This window comes from Hippopotamus amphibius, chromosome 9 (genome assembly GCF_030028045.1).
Source record: "Hippopotamus amphibius kiboko isolate mHipAmp2 chromosome 9, mHipAmp2.hap2, whole genome shotgun sequence".
Classification (NCBI taxonomy): Eukaryota; Metazoa; Chordata; class Mammalia; order Artiodactyla; family Hippopotamidae; genus Hippopotamus; species Hippopotamus amphibius.
In genome coordinates this window covers 125,181,074-125,198,364 of record NC_080194.1, presented here as the reverse complement: position 1 = coordinate 125,198,364, position 17,291 = coordinate 125,181,074, and the positions used below count along the sequence as shown (strand labels likewise).

The 17,291-nt window shown below is 50.4% G+C and overlaps 1 protein-coding gene across 1 annotated transcript; it reads left to right on the top strand.

The window, feature by feature from the left end:
- The first annotated feature begins 1,830 nt into the window (after window positions 1–1,830).
- Window positions 1,831–16,067, top strand: C9H16orf89 (chromosome 9 C16orf89 homolog). Its single transcript, XM_057750291.1, has 8 exons — window positions 1,831–2,053; window positions 6,067–6,216; window positions 7,207–7,357; window positions 8,618–8,735; window positions 10,130–10,265; window positions 10,999–11,103; window positions 12,570–12,656; window positions 15,084–16,067. Exons 1-8 carry the CDS (start codon window positions 1,846–1,848, stop codon window positions 15,212–15,214), a joined length of 1,086 nt encoding a protein of 361 aa, XP_057606274.1. The 5' UTR covers window positions 1,831–1,845; the 3' UTR covers window positions 15,215–16,067.
- Window positions 16,068–17,291: the final 1,224 nt, after the last annotated feature.

The following is a 17,291-nucleotide window of genomic DNA, read 5'->3' as shown; positions in this document are numbered from 1 at the left end:
CCCAAAAGAACTGAAGACAGGTTTTCAAACAAACACTTGTAAATGAATCTTTATATCAACATTATTCACAGTAGCAGAAAGATGGAAACAACTTGTGTCAATCAACTGATGAATGGATAAAATGTGATTTCACCATACAAGGGAATATTATTTAGGCATAAAAAAGTAGTGAAGCACTGATTCATGCTACAAGATGGATGAACTTTGAAAACATTATGCTCAGTGAAAGAAGTCGGATGCAAAAGATTACGTATTAATTGAGTCCATTTCTGTGAAATGTCAAGAATAGGCAAATCCTTAGAAAAAGAAAGCAGAGTAGTAATTGCCAGGGGCTGGAGTTGGAGGGCATGGGGAGTGACTGTTGACAGGTATGGCGTTTCCTTTTTGGGTGATGAAGATATCTCAGAATTAGACAATGGTGGTGTTTGCACAACTTTGTGAATATACTTTAAAAGACACTGCTGAAGTGTATGCTTTAAAAGCCCATGTGAGTTATATCTCAATAAAGCAATTATTTTTAAATGTTCAGGGGGTAATGTCTTAAAAGGCTGGGGAAGGCCAAGAATGAAAAAAAAAAAGATTAAGAAACCCTGACCTGAAGCCTGCCCACAAGGAGCATCAGATGCACAATTTTGGTGGTGATATTTTCATTATTTTTACAGGTCTGTAATCTCTTAACTGAAACCCTGGGGACCAAGTATGTTTCTGAATTCAGAATTTTTTAGAAAGGTCATATGACATGCATACACATAGTAGTCCCAACAAGGTTCAGGACAGCACTCAGAACTCCAACAGTGACATAGGGAAACAGATGTGCTTTCCCAGTGAGTGATTTGCATGAGGGCGCTAAGTCCTCTGTCCAATGCAAGAAGCACACGTGGCTGTGGGACTCTTGAAATGTGTCTAGCCTGAACTGAAATGTGCCACAAGTGTAAAATACCGCCTCCCCGGTTTTCAAGACTTTGTAGGAGAAAAATTATATTAAAAAAAGAATGCAAAAAATTAATTTTTATTGATTTTTGATATTGATAGCAAGTTGAAATGATAATATTTTGGATATTTGGATCTATTCATTCAAGTAAAATAGATGGTTAAAATTCATTAATTCATTTCAACTGCTTCTCTTTGCCTTTTTTTTTTTTTTTTTTTTTTGATGTGGGCCATTTTTAAAGTCTTTTATTGAATTTGTTACAGTATTGCTTCTGTTTTATGTTTTGATTTTTTGGCCGTGAGACGTGAGACATGCAGGATCAGGGATCGAACCTACACGTCCCTCATTGGAAGCAAACTCTTAACCACTGGATCGCCAGGCAAGTCCTCTCTTTGCTTTTTTTTAAACGTGGCCACCAGACCATTTTGAAGCACCCATGAAGCTCGCCTTTGCGGCTCATGTTCTGTTTCTACTGGACGGACGCTGCTCTAAGAAATCTTCAGTTCAGGGCAGGTGTGCCCTCAAATGAGCGTATTCCAAATTTATTTCAAAAACAAACAAATGAACAAAAAAACCTTTGCAAGTGCTCGATCGAGGATTGCCTGTGGGCCTGGAGAGTCAGGGGTGAGAAGGAAAGCGTAGGTCCCTCTCCCCAGCCTGCAGACAGCTGGCTCCACACCCAGGGCTGGCCTGACTGGTGGACACCCCCACAGTCAGGGCCCCGCAGCTGCCCTTTGCGAGCCCTCTGCCCCAGACCACCCCAGGCTGCTGGGTCAGCCCTGCTCCGCCACTCCTCTGCAGCTCTGCAGGGGAAGGGGGAGGAGGAGGAGGCGGGAGGAGGCGGGAGGAGGGCGTGTGCGGCCGGGCTGGCCCAGGGCTGAAGCGCTCGGCCGGCCTCTCGCAGAAGGCCAGCCATGTCCCGGCCAGGGCTCCTGCTCCTGCTCTTGCTGCTGGCACCGTCGCCAATGCAGCCCTCCTTGCTGCCACCGCCGGACACCCCAGAGGGCAAGACCACCATCACGGGCCTCATCCTGTCTGCGCTGGACAGAGCCACGTCCTTCCTGAAGAAGAGGCTGAGGGAAATCAACCTGGATGGTGTGGTGGGTTTCCGGGTGCTGGAAGGTGGGTGCACTCTTGTTGCCCTGGACCGGCCCCCAAGTAACCAGTTCTCAGCCTGCCATCTGCCTGCTCTGCACCCCTGGGACCTGCCCACCTTCTGGTCCCCGAATAGGTTGCTTTGACTATACGAAGGAGGGGTCTGGAGCCCCATGATCAATTTTTTTAGAAGCAGGGAGAATTCAGAGGCCCCTCGAGAAAAGATTTGGGAATTATTATTTTCCCAGGAGGAAATGATTCATTTGATAGTCCCTCCCTCCTGACATGCCAGGACCAAGGCGGCAGAGGGAGTGTGCCCTGTGAAGGGGTGGTCGCGGGAAGGTGGCAGCCCCAGCTCCCCCCACGTCCAGCCAAAGCTGCCTGAAGTCTCCAAGAAAAGGGCCAAGTGTTTGTTCAGCTTTGAGGGATATAAGATCCCCAAGAAGGGGGCTGGAGACAGGCCAAGACAAGCAGGGAGGCACCCCACACACACTGTGGGTTGCAAGGAGCCCCTCCCTGACTCAGGTGACAAAGAACTGGCTTGGTGTCAGCCCAGGGCTCTGGCTGGCCGCGCTCCTGTGTCACCCCCTGTGCGTTGCCAAGGCAGCTTTCCACCTGCCAGGACTCCAGATCCCAGCAGGAGGTGGGGCTCTGGGACAGGTCTGCTTCGGTCCCTGGCCTGCATCGTGGCCTCAGCTGCCTCGGGCCCTCCTTGTGTCCTCCCCACACCCCTGACCCCCCAGGATGCATCCTGGAGACCCTTAAGATTCCAGTCCCCTCCCCTCCAGGCCAGGACCAGGGTGTGGCAAGGCAGATGCCACAGTCTCCTTCATTTAACCCCAGCCCTGTCTTATAACTCCTCCAGAAATTAATAAACACGTAGGGCTGGCTTCCTGTTAGGTGCATGATACCTTTAGGGACCCATGGAAATGTTTTAATTTCTCTTTAAATAGGGATTTTTTTTTTTTTTTTTTTTTTTTTGGCCATGCCATGCAGCTTGTGAGATCTCAGTTCCCCAACCAGGGATTGAACCTGGGCCACAGCAGCAAAAGCCCAGAATCCTAACTATTAGGCAACCAGGGAAGTCCCAAAAAGTGAAGTTTTAGGTCAAAGAAAATGCTTTAATATATCACATTCCATCTTTATACCAACCCAGTTGTGAAACAATCTTCAATGTAATTTTTTAACAGAGGAGGGGGCCCACAAAGGCAAAAGCATCTCAGGCCCAAGAAGCCTTGATGAGGTGCCACAAAACACGCTTGGGTGCTGCCTGGGTACCGGCCACGTGTAATCACTGAACAACCCAGAGAAGGTGTACTGTTTTGCTTCTTCTGCAGGTGGGGAAATTGAGGCACAGAGAGGTTCAGTGGTCTCCTGACACCGCACAGCTGATAAGAAGGGGGTCTAGGATTCAAAACCACCTGCTGTAACACCCCTTGCAGGTCGGGTGGGCATCGCCCCAACTTTGATATCCACCCTGAGTGCTGAGCACAGCGCTGGTCTCGGAGCGGTGGTTGAACATTCCAGATTGAGGTGGATAGGCTCTTTGCAGCAGCAGCCCCGAGGGTCTGTGGTTTGTTATGGAGAGAAAGGGGAGGGGCGGCTGGTTCCCTGGGCTGAGTGCCCTCTGGGGTGCCCACGACAGTAAAAGCTGATGTTCATTTTGTACCTGCTGAGCCCTGGCACACCTGAGCGCACACGTGGGGTGTTCACTGACTTCTCCCCATAGCCCTTGACATAAGTCCTTTTTTTTTTTTTTTTTGGTTGCACTAGGTCTTGGTTGCAGCAGGCAGGCTCCTCAGTTGCAGCACGTGGGCTCTTTAGCTGTGGCTCACTGGCTTCTTAGTTGTGGCATGCAAACTCTTAGTTGCAGCATGCACATGGGATCAAGTTCCCTGACCAGAGATAGAACCCGGGCCCCTGCATTGGGATTGTGGAGTCTTAACCACTGCTCCACCTGGGAAGTCCCATAAGTCCATTATCATCATCCCCTTTTCACCAAGGAGGGGATGGGCTTTAGAGAATGCCTTCAGTCGCACAGCGATGGGTGAAGGAGGTAGATTCGGGCCCTGCACCATCTGACTCAGCGCGGCTCTCTGAGTCAGTCCAGGGCAGCAGCGGCTGGAGGGAGGGAAGCGGCGCCCCTGGGTGCCATGTAGCAGCCGCAACCAGGGCCGCACCCTCCTCCCCTCTCCAAGGTCGCTGCCCCTTCCCCTTGCAATAACTGACTGCTGCACAGCAAATTACCCCAGGATTTAGCTGTTTGAAACCACAACAACAGCTGTTATCCCCCGGGTTTTGTGAGTCACAAATCCAGGAGCAGCTTAGCTAGGTGGTTCTGACTCAGGGCCTCACATGAGGTTGCCGTCCAGATGCCGCCGTGGCTGTGATCATCTGAAGGCCTCACCGGGGCTGGAGAAGCCGCCTCGCTCACTCCCAAGCCTGGTGGGTTGGTGCTGGCTGGTGGCTGGAGGCCTCGGTTCCCCACCACATGGGCCCCTCCGTGGGCTGCTTGAGCATCTTCACAACACGGCGGCCACTTCACCCAGAGCAAGTGACCCAAGAGAGAGCCAGGTGGAAGCCTCGATGTCCTCTACAACCAAGGCTTGGAAGTCCCATGTCACTGTTTCCCCAAGTTCTTGTTGGTTTCACAGGTCAGCCCCATTCCAAATGGGAGGGGGCTGAAAGGGTGTGAAAATTAGCTGGCTACCTCAGCACTCCTCCTGAGGGTCCTGCCTGCATTCTCAGCCTCCCCAGGAGAGAGAGAAGGGGTTCACATTCTAGAAGGGGTCCAGTAGCAACGAAATACGCATTGGCCTCCCAGGTCCTCTCTGCTTGGGGCTAGACAGGTGGACATTGACCTAAAAGAACTAAGGGTCCCTCCAGCTGCCTGCGTCAGTCATGAGGGGGTTCCAGAATGTAGCAGCAGCTGCCATACATGCAGGAAGAAACAGGAACAAGCCTCAGGACCCAGGATCTCCATGAGGCCAGGTTGGGTGCACCTGGTCTATTTGATGATTCAGCATCCTTCCTGTGTGCCATTGTAGGACCCTCTATTGCAGGTCTAGAACAAGGCTTCAGAACTAGACTGCCTGGTTCAAGTTCAGAAAGGGAGCCAAGTCGGGGGAGGGTGTTACAGAGTCCATCACCCTGCAAGACTAGATCAACCCCTCCTTAAACCTCACCTACCCCCACTCACACATACACACAGTGCCCTACCTGAAGGCAGCTCCCCTACCTCATCCCACCTTCTCAGCCCTGTACTGATGCTCTCCCTCACATCTCCTTTCTTTCTGGTTACCTCAGGACCTTCTCTTCCAGCCACCACCATTCTCTACCACCCCTACAGGGCCACTGCTAGTCCACAGGGCACCTCTGTGAAAATTAGGAAAAGGCACCACTTTTCTCAAGTCACTTGACTGCCATATGCTGGAAAATTGTCTTAAAACATGTGCAAACCCATAATAGGAATGTGTGCTGTGTTTGTGCAATGTACAACCTGCTCAACTGTACACAGTGGCTCTCCACTCTGCAATATGCATCCTTCCCTCATTTTTTCTCCTGGACCACAAACCTTAAGTCTCTCTAACTAATATTAATAGCTGAACTTTATTAAGTGTTTCCTTTGCACTCTGGACGATGCAAAGTCCTCTCTATGCATTAGCTCATTTAATCCTTATAACCTATCCTCCAAAAAGTAAGGACTATTATTATCCCATTTTACAGATGAAGAAAGTGAAGCAGAGAGAAATTGAATGACTTTCTCTGGTCACCCAACAAGAAAACATTAGAGTCAGGATTTGAACCCTGGCCCCCCTCCAGAAAGCAAGCTCTTAGCCACCACCTTCCCTCACTCTAGCCCCACCCCCAGTACCCAGCTGAGCCTCACAGAGGCCTAGTTTCCAATAAGCTCAGCAAATTTTTCCCCCTCAGGAGCTGGAAGAAGCAGAGAGGCTCAGTAAGCATTGTAACTGGGGATACTCTTTCCTGCCCACATGGTTTGTCCAATGTTGGAATGAATGAACTCTGCTCCCACCCAGTGCAGCTCAAAGGTGCTCAGGAGAAGTGGTCCCAGGACCCCCGGCTGCAGCCGCTCGGCATGCACGTGGGGAAGCTGGCGGAAAAGCTGGCTCCTCTCCTCCACAGATCCATCTTCTACCTCAACCTGAGTGACCCCAAGTACCTAAGAGGTAAGAGCGTTTCTTCAGGAATACAGACAGCTTCTGGGAGTGTCTACTGAAATAACCTAGTGCGGCTCCTTCCAGTGTAAGCGAGGGTCCAGGATAATCTGTAACCAACTGCCCCGGGGATGTTCGGTCATCCTTGACTTCAGCTTGAGATGACCTCTCCCACCCACATAGAGCAGGTGGAAAGGAGGGAATGCGTCTCCCTCATTCATTCAGCTTATGTCCAGGCTTGGGGGCCTCCATCCTAGACCAGAGGAGAGGGAGGATAGAGATCTGAAAGGTAATCCAGCCCTTTGCATGGTAAACATTAGCATCTTGCTATAATCTTTCTTGTGCCCTCTAATGCAGAGCCTCTGTCTCCTTGTCAGCTTTAAGTCACCCTACCAAGGGCTTATCCTATGAGCCTTGACCTGAGTTGTTCCTGGGTGGGGGTGGATAGGGGTATAAACCAGCTCCTTGTGTGGTCCAGCCCTGCCTCCCAGGCTCTCAGCTCTGAGGTCCATGGGGGTAAATGGGGAGATAACAGGCCAGACAACCTGACCAGACCCCAGCCCTCCCGAGCATCAGCCTGCCTCTCTGCAGTCTGGGTCCCCCACCCTCTCCCAGGTCAGTCCCTAAGACCATCCCAGCCCGTGACATCCTGAAGTCTGTTCTGTAAGAGCTCCACGTTCTAACAGAACCAAAGGAGGTAACTAACCCTATTTATATGTTTCCGTGGGACGTGATAGATTTAATCAGAGCCCATCCCACCCCTGTTCCTAGTGATTTTTAAAAATTTTTTTAGAAAAAGAGCTTCCTGAGTATTTCAAATGCAGTACGCAGCCCTCGGGCGCGGCTTAGAGCCCTGAAAGCACCCGAGCGTGGTCAGGGCTGCCTGGGGAGGAATGGCCAGTTCCTGGGCTCAGAACCACAGAAACCTGGGGGGGCAGTTATGCATGGTGTGGACCGGGGCTCCTCGGTCTTCCCCCACCCCCACCCTCTCCTCTCTGCCAGAGTTCCAGCCGACCATCGAGTCCGGGTTTTGGAAGCTCCCACACACCTGGACCCACACCAAGGCCTCCATGGTCTACCCCACATTCGAGCAGCAGGAGTCCTTCTCAGAGGAGCACAGTGACTTGTGCCTGGTGCAGCTGCTGGGAAGCAGGTGGGCGCCCTGGATGTGCCCCACTTCCTGAAAACACCAAAGCACTTGCTCATCTCCAGTCCTCCCATCCCACTCACTCTCCAAGGCCCTAGGGGTCTGGGTAAAACCAGATGCAGGCTCCCCCAAAAGCTATTCCTTCTCTCACCCCATCACCGTGAGTCTGCCCCTCTCTCTCCACCTGAGGCTTCCAGCTGGCTCCAAACACCCACCTCCACGCCCTACACTCCCCAACGGGCTGGTCTGCCTACACTAGAGAGATCTTTCCAAAAAGCACATCTGTACACCCCACCCCAGTGTGAACCTTCCTTGTTCTCAGGAAAAGCCCCAACTTCTCTGCCCTTCCAGGTCCCCAGGCCCTTCCAGTCCAGCCCCTGGGGTCTCTTTTCAGATTCTCAAAGGCACCGGCTCCCTCCCACTTTAAGCCTTTGCCTGTGGGCGGCATTCACCTCTGAAGGTCCACCTCCCACCCCGCCCCCACCCCCAGCCCCTGTGCCTGAGTAACTCTGCTCACACTTCAGGGCCAGCATCCTTCCTCCAGAAACTTCCCTGACCCCACTGCAGGAGGCTGACCTCCCGTGATGGACCAGTTCTCCTAGCTAGATGCAGTTCACATTTGTTTCATGGTTCTGTAGAACCAATGTGAACTGCATCTGGCTAGGAGAACGAGTCCCAGAAAGCAGGACAGGGCTGCAGGTCCCAGAAAGAAGGACCAGCCTAGTTTAGCTCACAGTTTAATCCTGCTGTGCAGTGGGCTTGGAGCAAACCCCAGGAGGAGCAGAAGGGGCAGCGGGTGCCTGGGCCCCCACCCTCTCAGCATCCTTCAGAGAGGTGTTCAGGCCAGGACACAGCTGGACTTGTGGAGGGGCTGTGCTCCAGTGAGGGACCTGCCCTGTCCCTTGTATAGGGCAGGCCTGGCACAGGGGTGTGGGCATGCTGGGCCCAGCGACCTGCTGTTTAGGGCAGTTGTGGGAAAGATGGTACTTGGGAGTCCCACGGAGACATGGGAAGTCACAGCCCCTGGTGGCTCCCCCAAACCCAGGGTAGCTCCAGCATCACCTCCTCTGTGCCGGGGCTACCGATTTAGCCAATCCAGACACAGGACACCTGTGTTTCTCTGCCAGGTGTGCCTGGAGCCTACTGGGGGCTCTAATAACTAGAGGGGGATCAGGACCAGGGATCAGGACCAGGGAAGGCTCCAGGCCCTCGGGCTTCAGTCCAGGCCTTAGGGCTTTTAACAGCCTGGAACCACTTCTCCCATAGGATGAACAGCAGCCAGCCCTGCAGGCTCTCCGATTTCTGCAGGACCCTCATGACCAGGCCCGGCTGCTCTGGCTACTACCTGTCCCACCAGCTGCTCTTCTTCCTCGTGGCCAGAATGGTGAGTGCCCAGCGTGGGCCCAGCCACGGCCCAAGCAGAAGGAGAAAGAATGACAGAATGACTGAAAGGGGCTCGTGACAGTGTGGTTTTGTATGTTCACACCAGGAAAATAAGCAGGTGTAAACTCATGCCTCAGACATCACAAGGGGGAAGTAAGTAGCCTGCCATTTGTCAGCCATGAAATCCAACCAAACTGGTCAGGGGGAGGGAGGTTGAGATTCTGTTGGACAGAGAGCTATGCATGCTAAATTGGATCACAGGGCATCAGAAAAACAGAGAGAGAGGGAGAGAGAGACAGAGAAGCAGCAGAAATAACTCAGTAAACAACAGATGGAAAAGGTCTTAGAACAGTCAGTCACTAGCTCCATCCAGAAAACCAAACCAAGACCAAAACAGCCCCACCATCACTTCTCCTGTGCCTAAACACTCTCCCAAGCCCAAGAACTCAAATTTTGCTAAATACTCATTTTATTTTATTTTATCTTAGCCTCACTGCATGGCTTGCAGGATCTCAGTTCCCCACCCAGGGATTGAACCAAGGCCATGGCATTGAAAGTGGTGAATCCTAACCACTAGACCACAAGGGAACGCCATTAAATACTCATTTTAAGCATATATTTATTTACATACAAAGTAGGGCTTGCTGTCTCTATTCCAAAAAGTTGCTTAACGTCCAGAAATTCTTAGCCGAGAAAGGACTTGCTGATTTTAACAGATTTATTAGTATTACTTATTTGCAAGTTGTCACAGCCCAGTGTTTCTGTAAATACAATAAAAGCTAAACTACAAGGGAAATTTTTATTGTGATTATCAGACTCAGCAGATAGAAAGTCGCTCTGACATATTGCTATAGAAGTTTCTAAAGCCTGTTCTCATCCCATCTTTCTCTCCGTGTGACCGGTCCGCGGCCCAGGCTTTGAGTGGCGCTGTAGCTGCCTGCATGTGGGGTTAGGTTGAAATCAGAATGTGGTGACGGCAGCTAACGGCTTCAGAGCGCCCCCTAGTCGGGCGTCCTGTCGGGCACTTCCCGGTTATGGTACCGCCCAGCCGCGCGAGCGCCCCTCCCTTGTCACTCCCAGCGGCATCGCCCTTTCCCCATGAAGAACTTTGAGGCTCACAAAGGTTAACTTAGGGGGTGGAGGTCGCACAGCTCCTGAGTGGCAGAGCCGGGGCGCGAACCCAGCTCTCTCTGTCTGTCCCCCGGTGAGTAACTCCCCCACCCCCCCAGGCTGGGAGTGTGGATAGGGAAGAAATTCTGGCAAAAGGGGAAGGACCTGACCCAAGGGCAGCCGCTTGCAAAACCATTTCAGAACAGCAAGTCTTTCCCTGTAACAGATCGCACATCTATCGCTCTGACCACCAACTTGTTTGTCTCTTGGTGTTTGTTCTCGCAGAGGGGATGCACGAAGGGGCTATTCGGCCAGAGCCAGCACTACATGAACCTCTTCTGCGCCAATATGATGGACCTGAACCAGAGAGCTGAGGCCATTGGATATGCCTACCCCACCCGGGACCTCTTCATGGAAAACAGTGGGCCCCCACATTCTGCTCTAGGAACACAGCAGCAGGGTGTCCCTGATTCCGGGCAAACACACGCGCACACACACACACACACACACACACACACACACATGCACGCACACACACACACACGCACGCACACACACACGTACGCACACAGTAGGGCTGCCAGGCTTAGCAAATGAAAATACAGGATGCCCAGGCCAATTTGAACTTCAGATAAACAATGGATACATTTTTAGTATAAGTATATCCCAAACATTGCATGGGTTATACTTAACAATGTTTTGTCATTTATTGGAAATTCAAATTTAAGCAGGCATCCTGTATTTTATCTGCCATTGTTTTGACTGCTTTCTGCCCCCAAAAGCTGAGCCAGTGTCAGAGCTCTGGACAGACTGACCAACTAGCTGACTGGCAAAACAGACCCTCAAAGCCTTAGAGGTAAGGCAGAAAGGAGGTTCCTGGGAGGCTGCTCCTTTGCTTAGGTGTCCGGATCCTTCTACTGACCCTGACTCTTGAGCAGCCCAGACTGAGGCCCTAAGTGGAGGCAGGACCCAGGTCTGGGGGCCCCTGCCCCCTAAGGCAGACCCTCAGGACTGCCTCCTTGCAGCCACTGTGTTGAGTACCCACTTCCTGGTGCTGTCTCTCTCTAGCAGGTGGCACCATGGTGGCCTTAGGGAGGGGGAAGTGGTGGGCCTTGGGGGCAGGCCTGTAGAGGGTCCCCTATCTTTGCTTCCAGTCATGTTCTGTGGAATCAGCGGCTTCTCTGACTTCTACAAGCTCCGGTGGCTGGAGGCCATTCTCAGCTGGCAGAAGCCGCAGGAAGGATGCTTTGGGAAGCCAGGTGAGCTGCACTTCCTCCCTGTCTGGGAGTGGGGGTGGGGTGCGGGGGAAGATACAGTGGCATTAGGGTTGCAGAGAGAGATGTGCCACATGCCTGTCCATGCACACATGCACGCACAGACACACACACACACACACACGTGGAAATAGGCTTGGAGCTTTGGAAACCAAAACTTTGCAGGATGAGAGGCGGTCTTGTTGGAGGAATTAGCCCCCTGCACCTGTGTTAACAAATTCATTTCTTCATTGAGTATTCTCTGAGCACTTACTGCATGCCAGACACTGTTTTAGGCTCTGAGGAAACTAGGCAGGGAAAAGAGGAAAGAGGAAAAGAGACAGAAACCACCTAAATAAGCCAATAAGTGAAATGCGAGTTCCAGTAATGGCTGTGAAGGATACACCAGACTGAGAAAGAAAAGAACACTGGAGAACGTTCTTTAGGTAGAGTAGTCAGGGGATATGTCTGGGAGGGGCTGACATAGAAGCGGGGTGGAGGGAATTATCTTCAATATCCTGTGATCAACCATAATGGAAATGAATATGAAAAAGAACATATATGTATAACTGAGTCACTTTGCTGTACAGCAGAAATTAAACACAACATTGTAAATAAACTATACTTCAATAATTTTTTTTAAAAAAGAAGAAGGAGCTGGGAGTTTCCTGGCAGTCCGGTGGTTAAGACTCCGAGCTTCTGCTGCAGGGGGCATGGGTTCAGGGTTCGATCCCTGGTCAGGGAACTAAGATCCCACATGCCACAAGACATGGCCAAAAAATAAATAAATAAAAATAAAAAGAAGAAATAGAAAAAGAAGGAGAAGGAGGGGGAGAGGGAGGGGAAGAAGAAGATGGAAAGGCAGAGGATGCAGCCCCTTTCCAGCCATGTGACACCAGACAGCTGGTCCTCTTTGGAGGAAGTCACTTCACCTCTCTGAGCCTCAAATTCCCCATCTGTAAATAAACAAGCAAAATAATCTCCACCTTCCTGAGCTGTGAGGGGTAGACATAATACATATGAAACCATCTAGCCTGTCCTGGGTATAGATGAGGCTCCCAGTAAATGCTGGCTTCCCCAGATGAGAAGCTTAGGATGCTCAAAGAGCAAAGCTTTTGAAATAAGATAGTCTGTTTTAAAACACAGGAGTTTATAAAATGAAGATTCTCAGGCCCCCAGACCTATAGACTGAGCAGGTGGAGGGGCTGTGGAACCCCCATTTTCAACAATGGCCAGAGCTCCTCTGGCCATTCTGATGTGGGTGGTTGAGGGACCACAATTTGGGAAACATCAGTAGATGCAGACTGAGGTGGTGTGGAAGTATCAGCAGAGAGGTGCTCAAGAAAACTTCTGAAAGAGCCTCCAGATTAAGAGAAAACCTGAGTTGCCTGAGGTGTTGTGAAGGGGAGGGGGCTCAGCCAGTAACGTTTAAAAATCCATCTTGAGAAGTTCACCCTGCACTCTTCTCCCAGCTGCTGAAGATGAAGAATTACCTAAAGCCATTCAGTACCAACAGCATTTTTTGAGAAGAGTGAAGAGGCGAGAAAAACAATTTACAGGTAATGAAAATACCCAAGGGACCTTCTTGGCATGAAAGCAAGAGACTCTAGAAAGGATACACGTGGCTCACACTCAAGGAAAACAGGAGGCTCCCATCATCACCAAGGGGCCGGGGTGGAGGGCCTTTGTGTTTAGGAGCTGGAGGGAAGGGTAGGAGTCTCTGATGCCCTCCTCTTTGAAAGCAAGGAGTCCAGAAATGCTGTCTCCAGTGACGGGAACATAAAAGAGAAGTTTCAGTGTATTACACACTGAAAACCACAGAGATAGCCCCTCTCAGTCAAGTTGTAGTCAGGAAAACAGAATCTGCATCAGGAACTTCAGCAGAGGAAACAATGGAAGGGAATTCATCTCAGAGGTGCTGCAAGAGCTGAAAACAGAAAAGGTGAGAAAACACAGAGATGAACCACTGCAGGAAGCCCTGGTTCTCCCCAGAGGCAGAGCTGGAGGGACTGTGGGAGGAGATGGCGTGAGCAGAGCCTGCAGACACTGGACACAGAGGAGACAGAGAGGAGCAGGGGGAGAAATACCTTGGCTTCTTCCTTCATCCCACCTGTGCCTGCCTGTGGTGGGCAAGGCAGTCTGGGAAGTGGAGTTTGGAGGGGTTGGTGCACTGGGGTTTGGAGCAAAGAAGGGCAGAGGGGATCTTTGAGCCAGTGGACAAGTGCCAAGCATAGTCCTGGTGGCCATGTGTCCTGGCGTCCCCAGTTTACACCTGTTGTTCTGGAGCCATTGTGAATAGCACCCCCTTCCCTTTCAAACATGTCCTAGTTGAGATGATTAGTTATGTGGTCAGCCCACCAACGTAGAGAAACAGAAGAATAGCCTATAACTACATTGGGAAGGGAAGAAAGGCAAGACATGGTATGGAAGGAAGTCATGGAGAGAGGGAGGGAGGGACAGAGAAAGAGGGAAGGGAGGGAAGACTTGATTTCAACTTTTTAAATTAATAAAAATATAAATAGCTGCAAGGCAAAAGCAGGAAGGGAGGTGAGCTGGCCAGCTCAGAGCAGATGTCCAGCATACATCGGGAAATGGTTCCAGCAACCTAATGTCTCACCATCAGCCCCAGTTCAGCCTCATCATCTGCCTGCAAGTGACAAGAGAGGAGAGTAAAATCACAGATCTGATGGGTCCATTTTGTAGCTGCCACCAAAGACTGAGCAGGGGAAGGGAGAGAAGTTCTCAGACCTCCAGAGGCCCCCTGCCCTGGCAAGGGCTGCCTGACCCAGGGGCTGGGGCTGCCTACGTCGGGTGGTCAGGGGCCTGCTGTGCACTCCCTGGAGAGCTGGCTGCCCCCTAGAGACTGACAGGTGGACCCTAGGACCGCCCTGAGGGCTAAAGAGGGTGCTGCAGAAATCCCAAAGCCTGAGGTCCTTCCTAGGACCCCTGCAGGTTGACCATCAGCCCAGAAAGCAGCCTGGGAGGGAGAGGTGTGCTCCTTCCTTCATTTATGACGCACACCATGTTGACTAAGGGACTTGAAGTAGGCTGTCTGGGTTCGGATCTGCTCCTGCCTTTTTTCGCTGTGGGAGTAGCTTAATCTCTTTGAGCCTCAGTTTCCTCATCTGTACAATGGGGACCAAACAATGCCTCCTTCTTAGAGCTGTTGGGCGTTAATATTAGATCATTGTGCAAAGTGTTCCCCATGACATTTGGCATATGAAGGCCACCAGTAAGCGTGGACTGCAGAGTTAGTAATTAGGCTTCTTGAAATCTGCATTCTCCCTCCATCCAAGGGGCCTGGCTGGCGTCCTTTCCTTCTGCAGGTCTGGGAGGAGAAAGGAAAGTCCTGGCTCCCTCCCACCTGCCCTAAAGGTGGACAGCTCACTTTCAGCTCAGAGGACTCATGTAATAAGAGAACATAATAAATGTCAAAGGGGCTCCTGGCTCAGGCCGGTGTTCAGGGTGACATGGGACCAGGTGGGCCCCAGGCAGCAATGAGGGAGGCTGTGAAGGTGAAGAAATGAGCTGTAGAGTCACCAGGGCTGGGAGTGCAGCTCTGCTCCCTGAGCCTCAGTTTCCCCATCTGTGAAATGGGACAATCAGGTGCAGTCCTAGAAGGTCTCACATGGGACCTGAGCACAGGGGAAGACTAGGAGTGGACAGGGTGTGGTCTCAGGTCAAATCCACGGGAGGGGGCTCTGGAGTATGAATCACAACACAGAGTCACCCCCTGCCCGTATTAGAAGGTCTTTGGGATGAGATGTAACCTCCCAGATGAAGAGATTCCAACTGGCTGAAGACATTTCTTCTGAGAAGGGAGCTTTAGCAGCCAACATTCACAGAGGTTGTCAGATGGGTACCCAGACCTGCAAGGGGGATCTGGGTGCACCGGGCTGGCTGGAAGAACATCTGAAAAGTACTCACAATGGAACAGTGACTGCCCGCACCACCCAGCACTCACAGCAGGGCCTCTGTCTCCCCAGATGGCTGCTCCTCCCACAATACAGCCATGGCTGTCGCGGCCCTGGGGGGCTTCCTCTACGTCCTGGCGGAATACCCCCCAGCAGACGGAGAGCTGCAGCCGTCCACACCGACTCCACCCAATGGCTACTGACATGGATGGTTCCACACCAGGAAGATGAAATGCACACCTTTAGTCCTTCCTTCCTTAAGTCCCAGGGCCTGGCTCACACCCTGCGGAGGAGGCAGCTGAATCAAAACAACCCAGCATCATCCCCTCGGGGAGCAGGGCTGGGGAGGTGGGGGTGGGAGCAGATGAATAAATTTAGAGTGCAGTTGAGTGGGGCATTGGGTCTTGTTTCTCAGCCTTTTGGACAATTTCTAGGGCTCTGTTTTGAGTCTTCAACCCCACCAGCACAAGTTCTAAGAAGATCCATAAACTTGAGTCTTCAAGGCAATTTGTTCAGATGTCAACTGGTACATCCTTCCCAGGGAGAGAAAGAAGGGTCTCTGAAAATAAGTTGTGACCTAGAACTCGAAATGTAACTACCAAAGACACCACGGAAAGCCTTTATATCCCGTGCAGAGAGCGCTACCATATCCTTATGTGCATCATGTCATGTTGCAAAAGGCAGTGCAACATGTGATTAACAGTGTGGTTCTGTGCCCAGGCTGCCTGAGTCCAAATCCCAGTTGTCCCACTAATTAGCTCTGTGTCCTTGGGCAAAGTCATTTAGTGTCCCCGTGACTCAGTTTCCCCATCAGTACAATTGGGATAATTACAGCACCTATCCCAATATTACCTCCACAGCTGTGAGAGTTATGTCTGTAGAGTACTGAGAATGGTACCCATAATGTAGTAGGGGCCAGGTAAGTGTTACCTGCTCCCACATAGTGATGATGTCACATTCCGTGGGAGCTTGTCCCGAAGCAGTGGAGGGGGCAGCTGACTCCTCAACATTTCTCTCCTTCCCAGCTTGCTGCTTTTCCCTCCTGTTCTGCTTCAGTGCGAGTATATCTCAATGTGTCTGTCAGCTGGAGCTCTGACAGTAACCTCATGTTTGGGAAAAGACCTGGAAACTTATTATAATAAGTGTTTATGGTGCTGATTTTGGGCTACGTGCAGATGGGCATTAAACAAATAAAAGAGAGAAGCTAAAAACCCAGTCTTCAAACTGAGAGGCTTATTAAATCCATCATTTTGCTTTGCCTCAGAGTGGCTGATGGTCATCTTTATGTGACAATTTAGACGTATTTGAGAATCTGAATTAAAATACCCTTTGCTATGTGCCCAGCTGAATAATCCAGTGGGAGGAGTAGTTCTAAATTTGTCCCTTGGGAGTTGGTCTCCTCTAACCATTCTTTGCTGCTGCCCCCAAATGCCTTCCAGAAAGTGCCCTTAAATTGTCAGGCCCACAGGAATGTTTATAGCAATACAGTCCTACCTTAAGAAACAAGAAAATTATCGAATAAACAACCTAACCTTACACCTAAAACAATTAGAAAAAGAACAAAGAAACCCCAAAGTGAGCAGAAGGAAAGAAAGAAAGAAAGATCAGAGCAGAAATAAATGAAAAAGAAAGAAAGGAAGCAATAGCAAAAATTAATAAAACTAAAAGCTGGTTCTTTGAGAAGATTAACAAAATTGATAAACCATTAGCCAGACTCATCGAGAAAAAAAGGGAGAAGATGCAAATCAACAGAATTAGAAATGAAAAAGAAGTAACAACGGACACCTCAGAAATACAAAACATCATGAGAGACTACTACAAGCAACTATATGCCAATCAATTGGATAACCTGGAAGAAATGGATACATTCTTAGAAAAATACAATCTTCCAGGACTGAACCAGGAAGAAATAGAAACTATGAACAGACCAATCACAAGTATGGAAATTGAGGCAGTGATTAAAAATCTCCCAACACACAAAAGCCCAGGACCAGATGGATTCATGGGTGAATTCTATCAAACAATTAGAGAAGAGCTAACACTTATCCTTCTCAAACTGTTCCAAAATATTGCAGAAGGCGGAACACTCCCAAACTCGTTCTACGAGGCCACCATCACCCTGATACCAAAACCAGGCAAAGATGTCACAAAAAAAGAAAATTACAGACTAATATCACTGATGAATATAGGTGCAAAAATCCTCAACAAAATACTAGCTAACAGAATCCAACAGCACATTAAAAAAGTCATACACCATGATCAAGTGGGGTTTATCCCTGG

What these genes read in the sequence shown, in the direction of transcription:
- C9H16orf89 (XM_057750291.1), top strand. Translation starts at nt 1,846, where the DNA reads ATGTCCCGGCCAGGGCTCCTGCTCCTGCTCTTGCTGCTGGCACCGTCG. An exon ending in TGACCCCAAGTACCTAAGAG is followed by an intron (nt 6,217 to 7,206) that starts GTAAGAGCGTTT and finishes CCTCTCTGCCAG; the next exon opens with AGTTCCAGCCGACCATCGAG. An exon ending in GTGCAGCTGCTGGGAAGCAG is followed by an intron (nt 7,358 to 8,617) that starts GTGGGCGCCCTG and finishes CTTCTCCCATAG; the next exon opens with GATGAACAGCAGCCAGCCCT.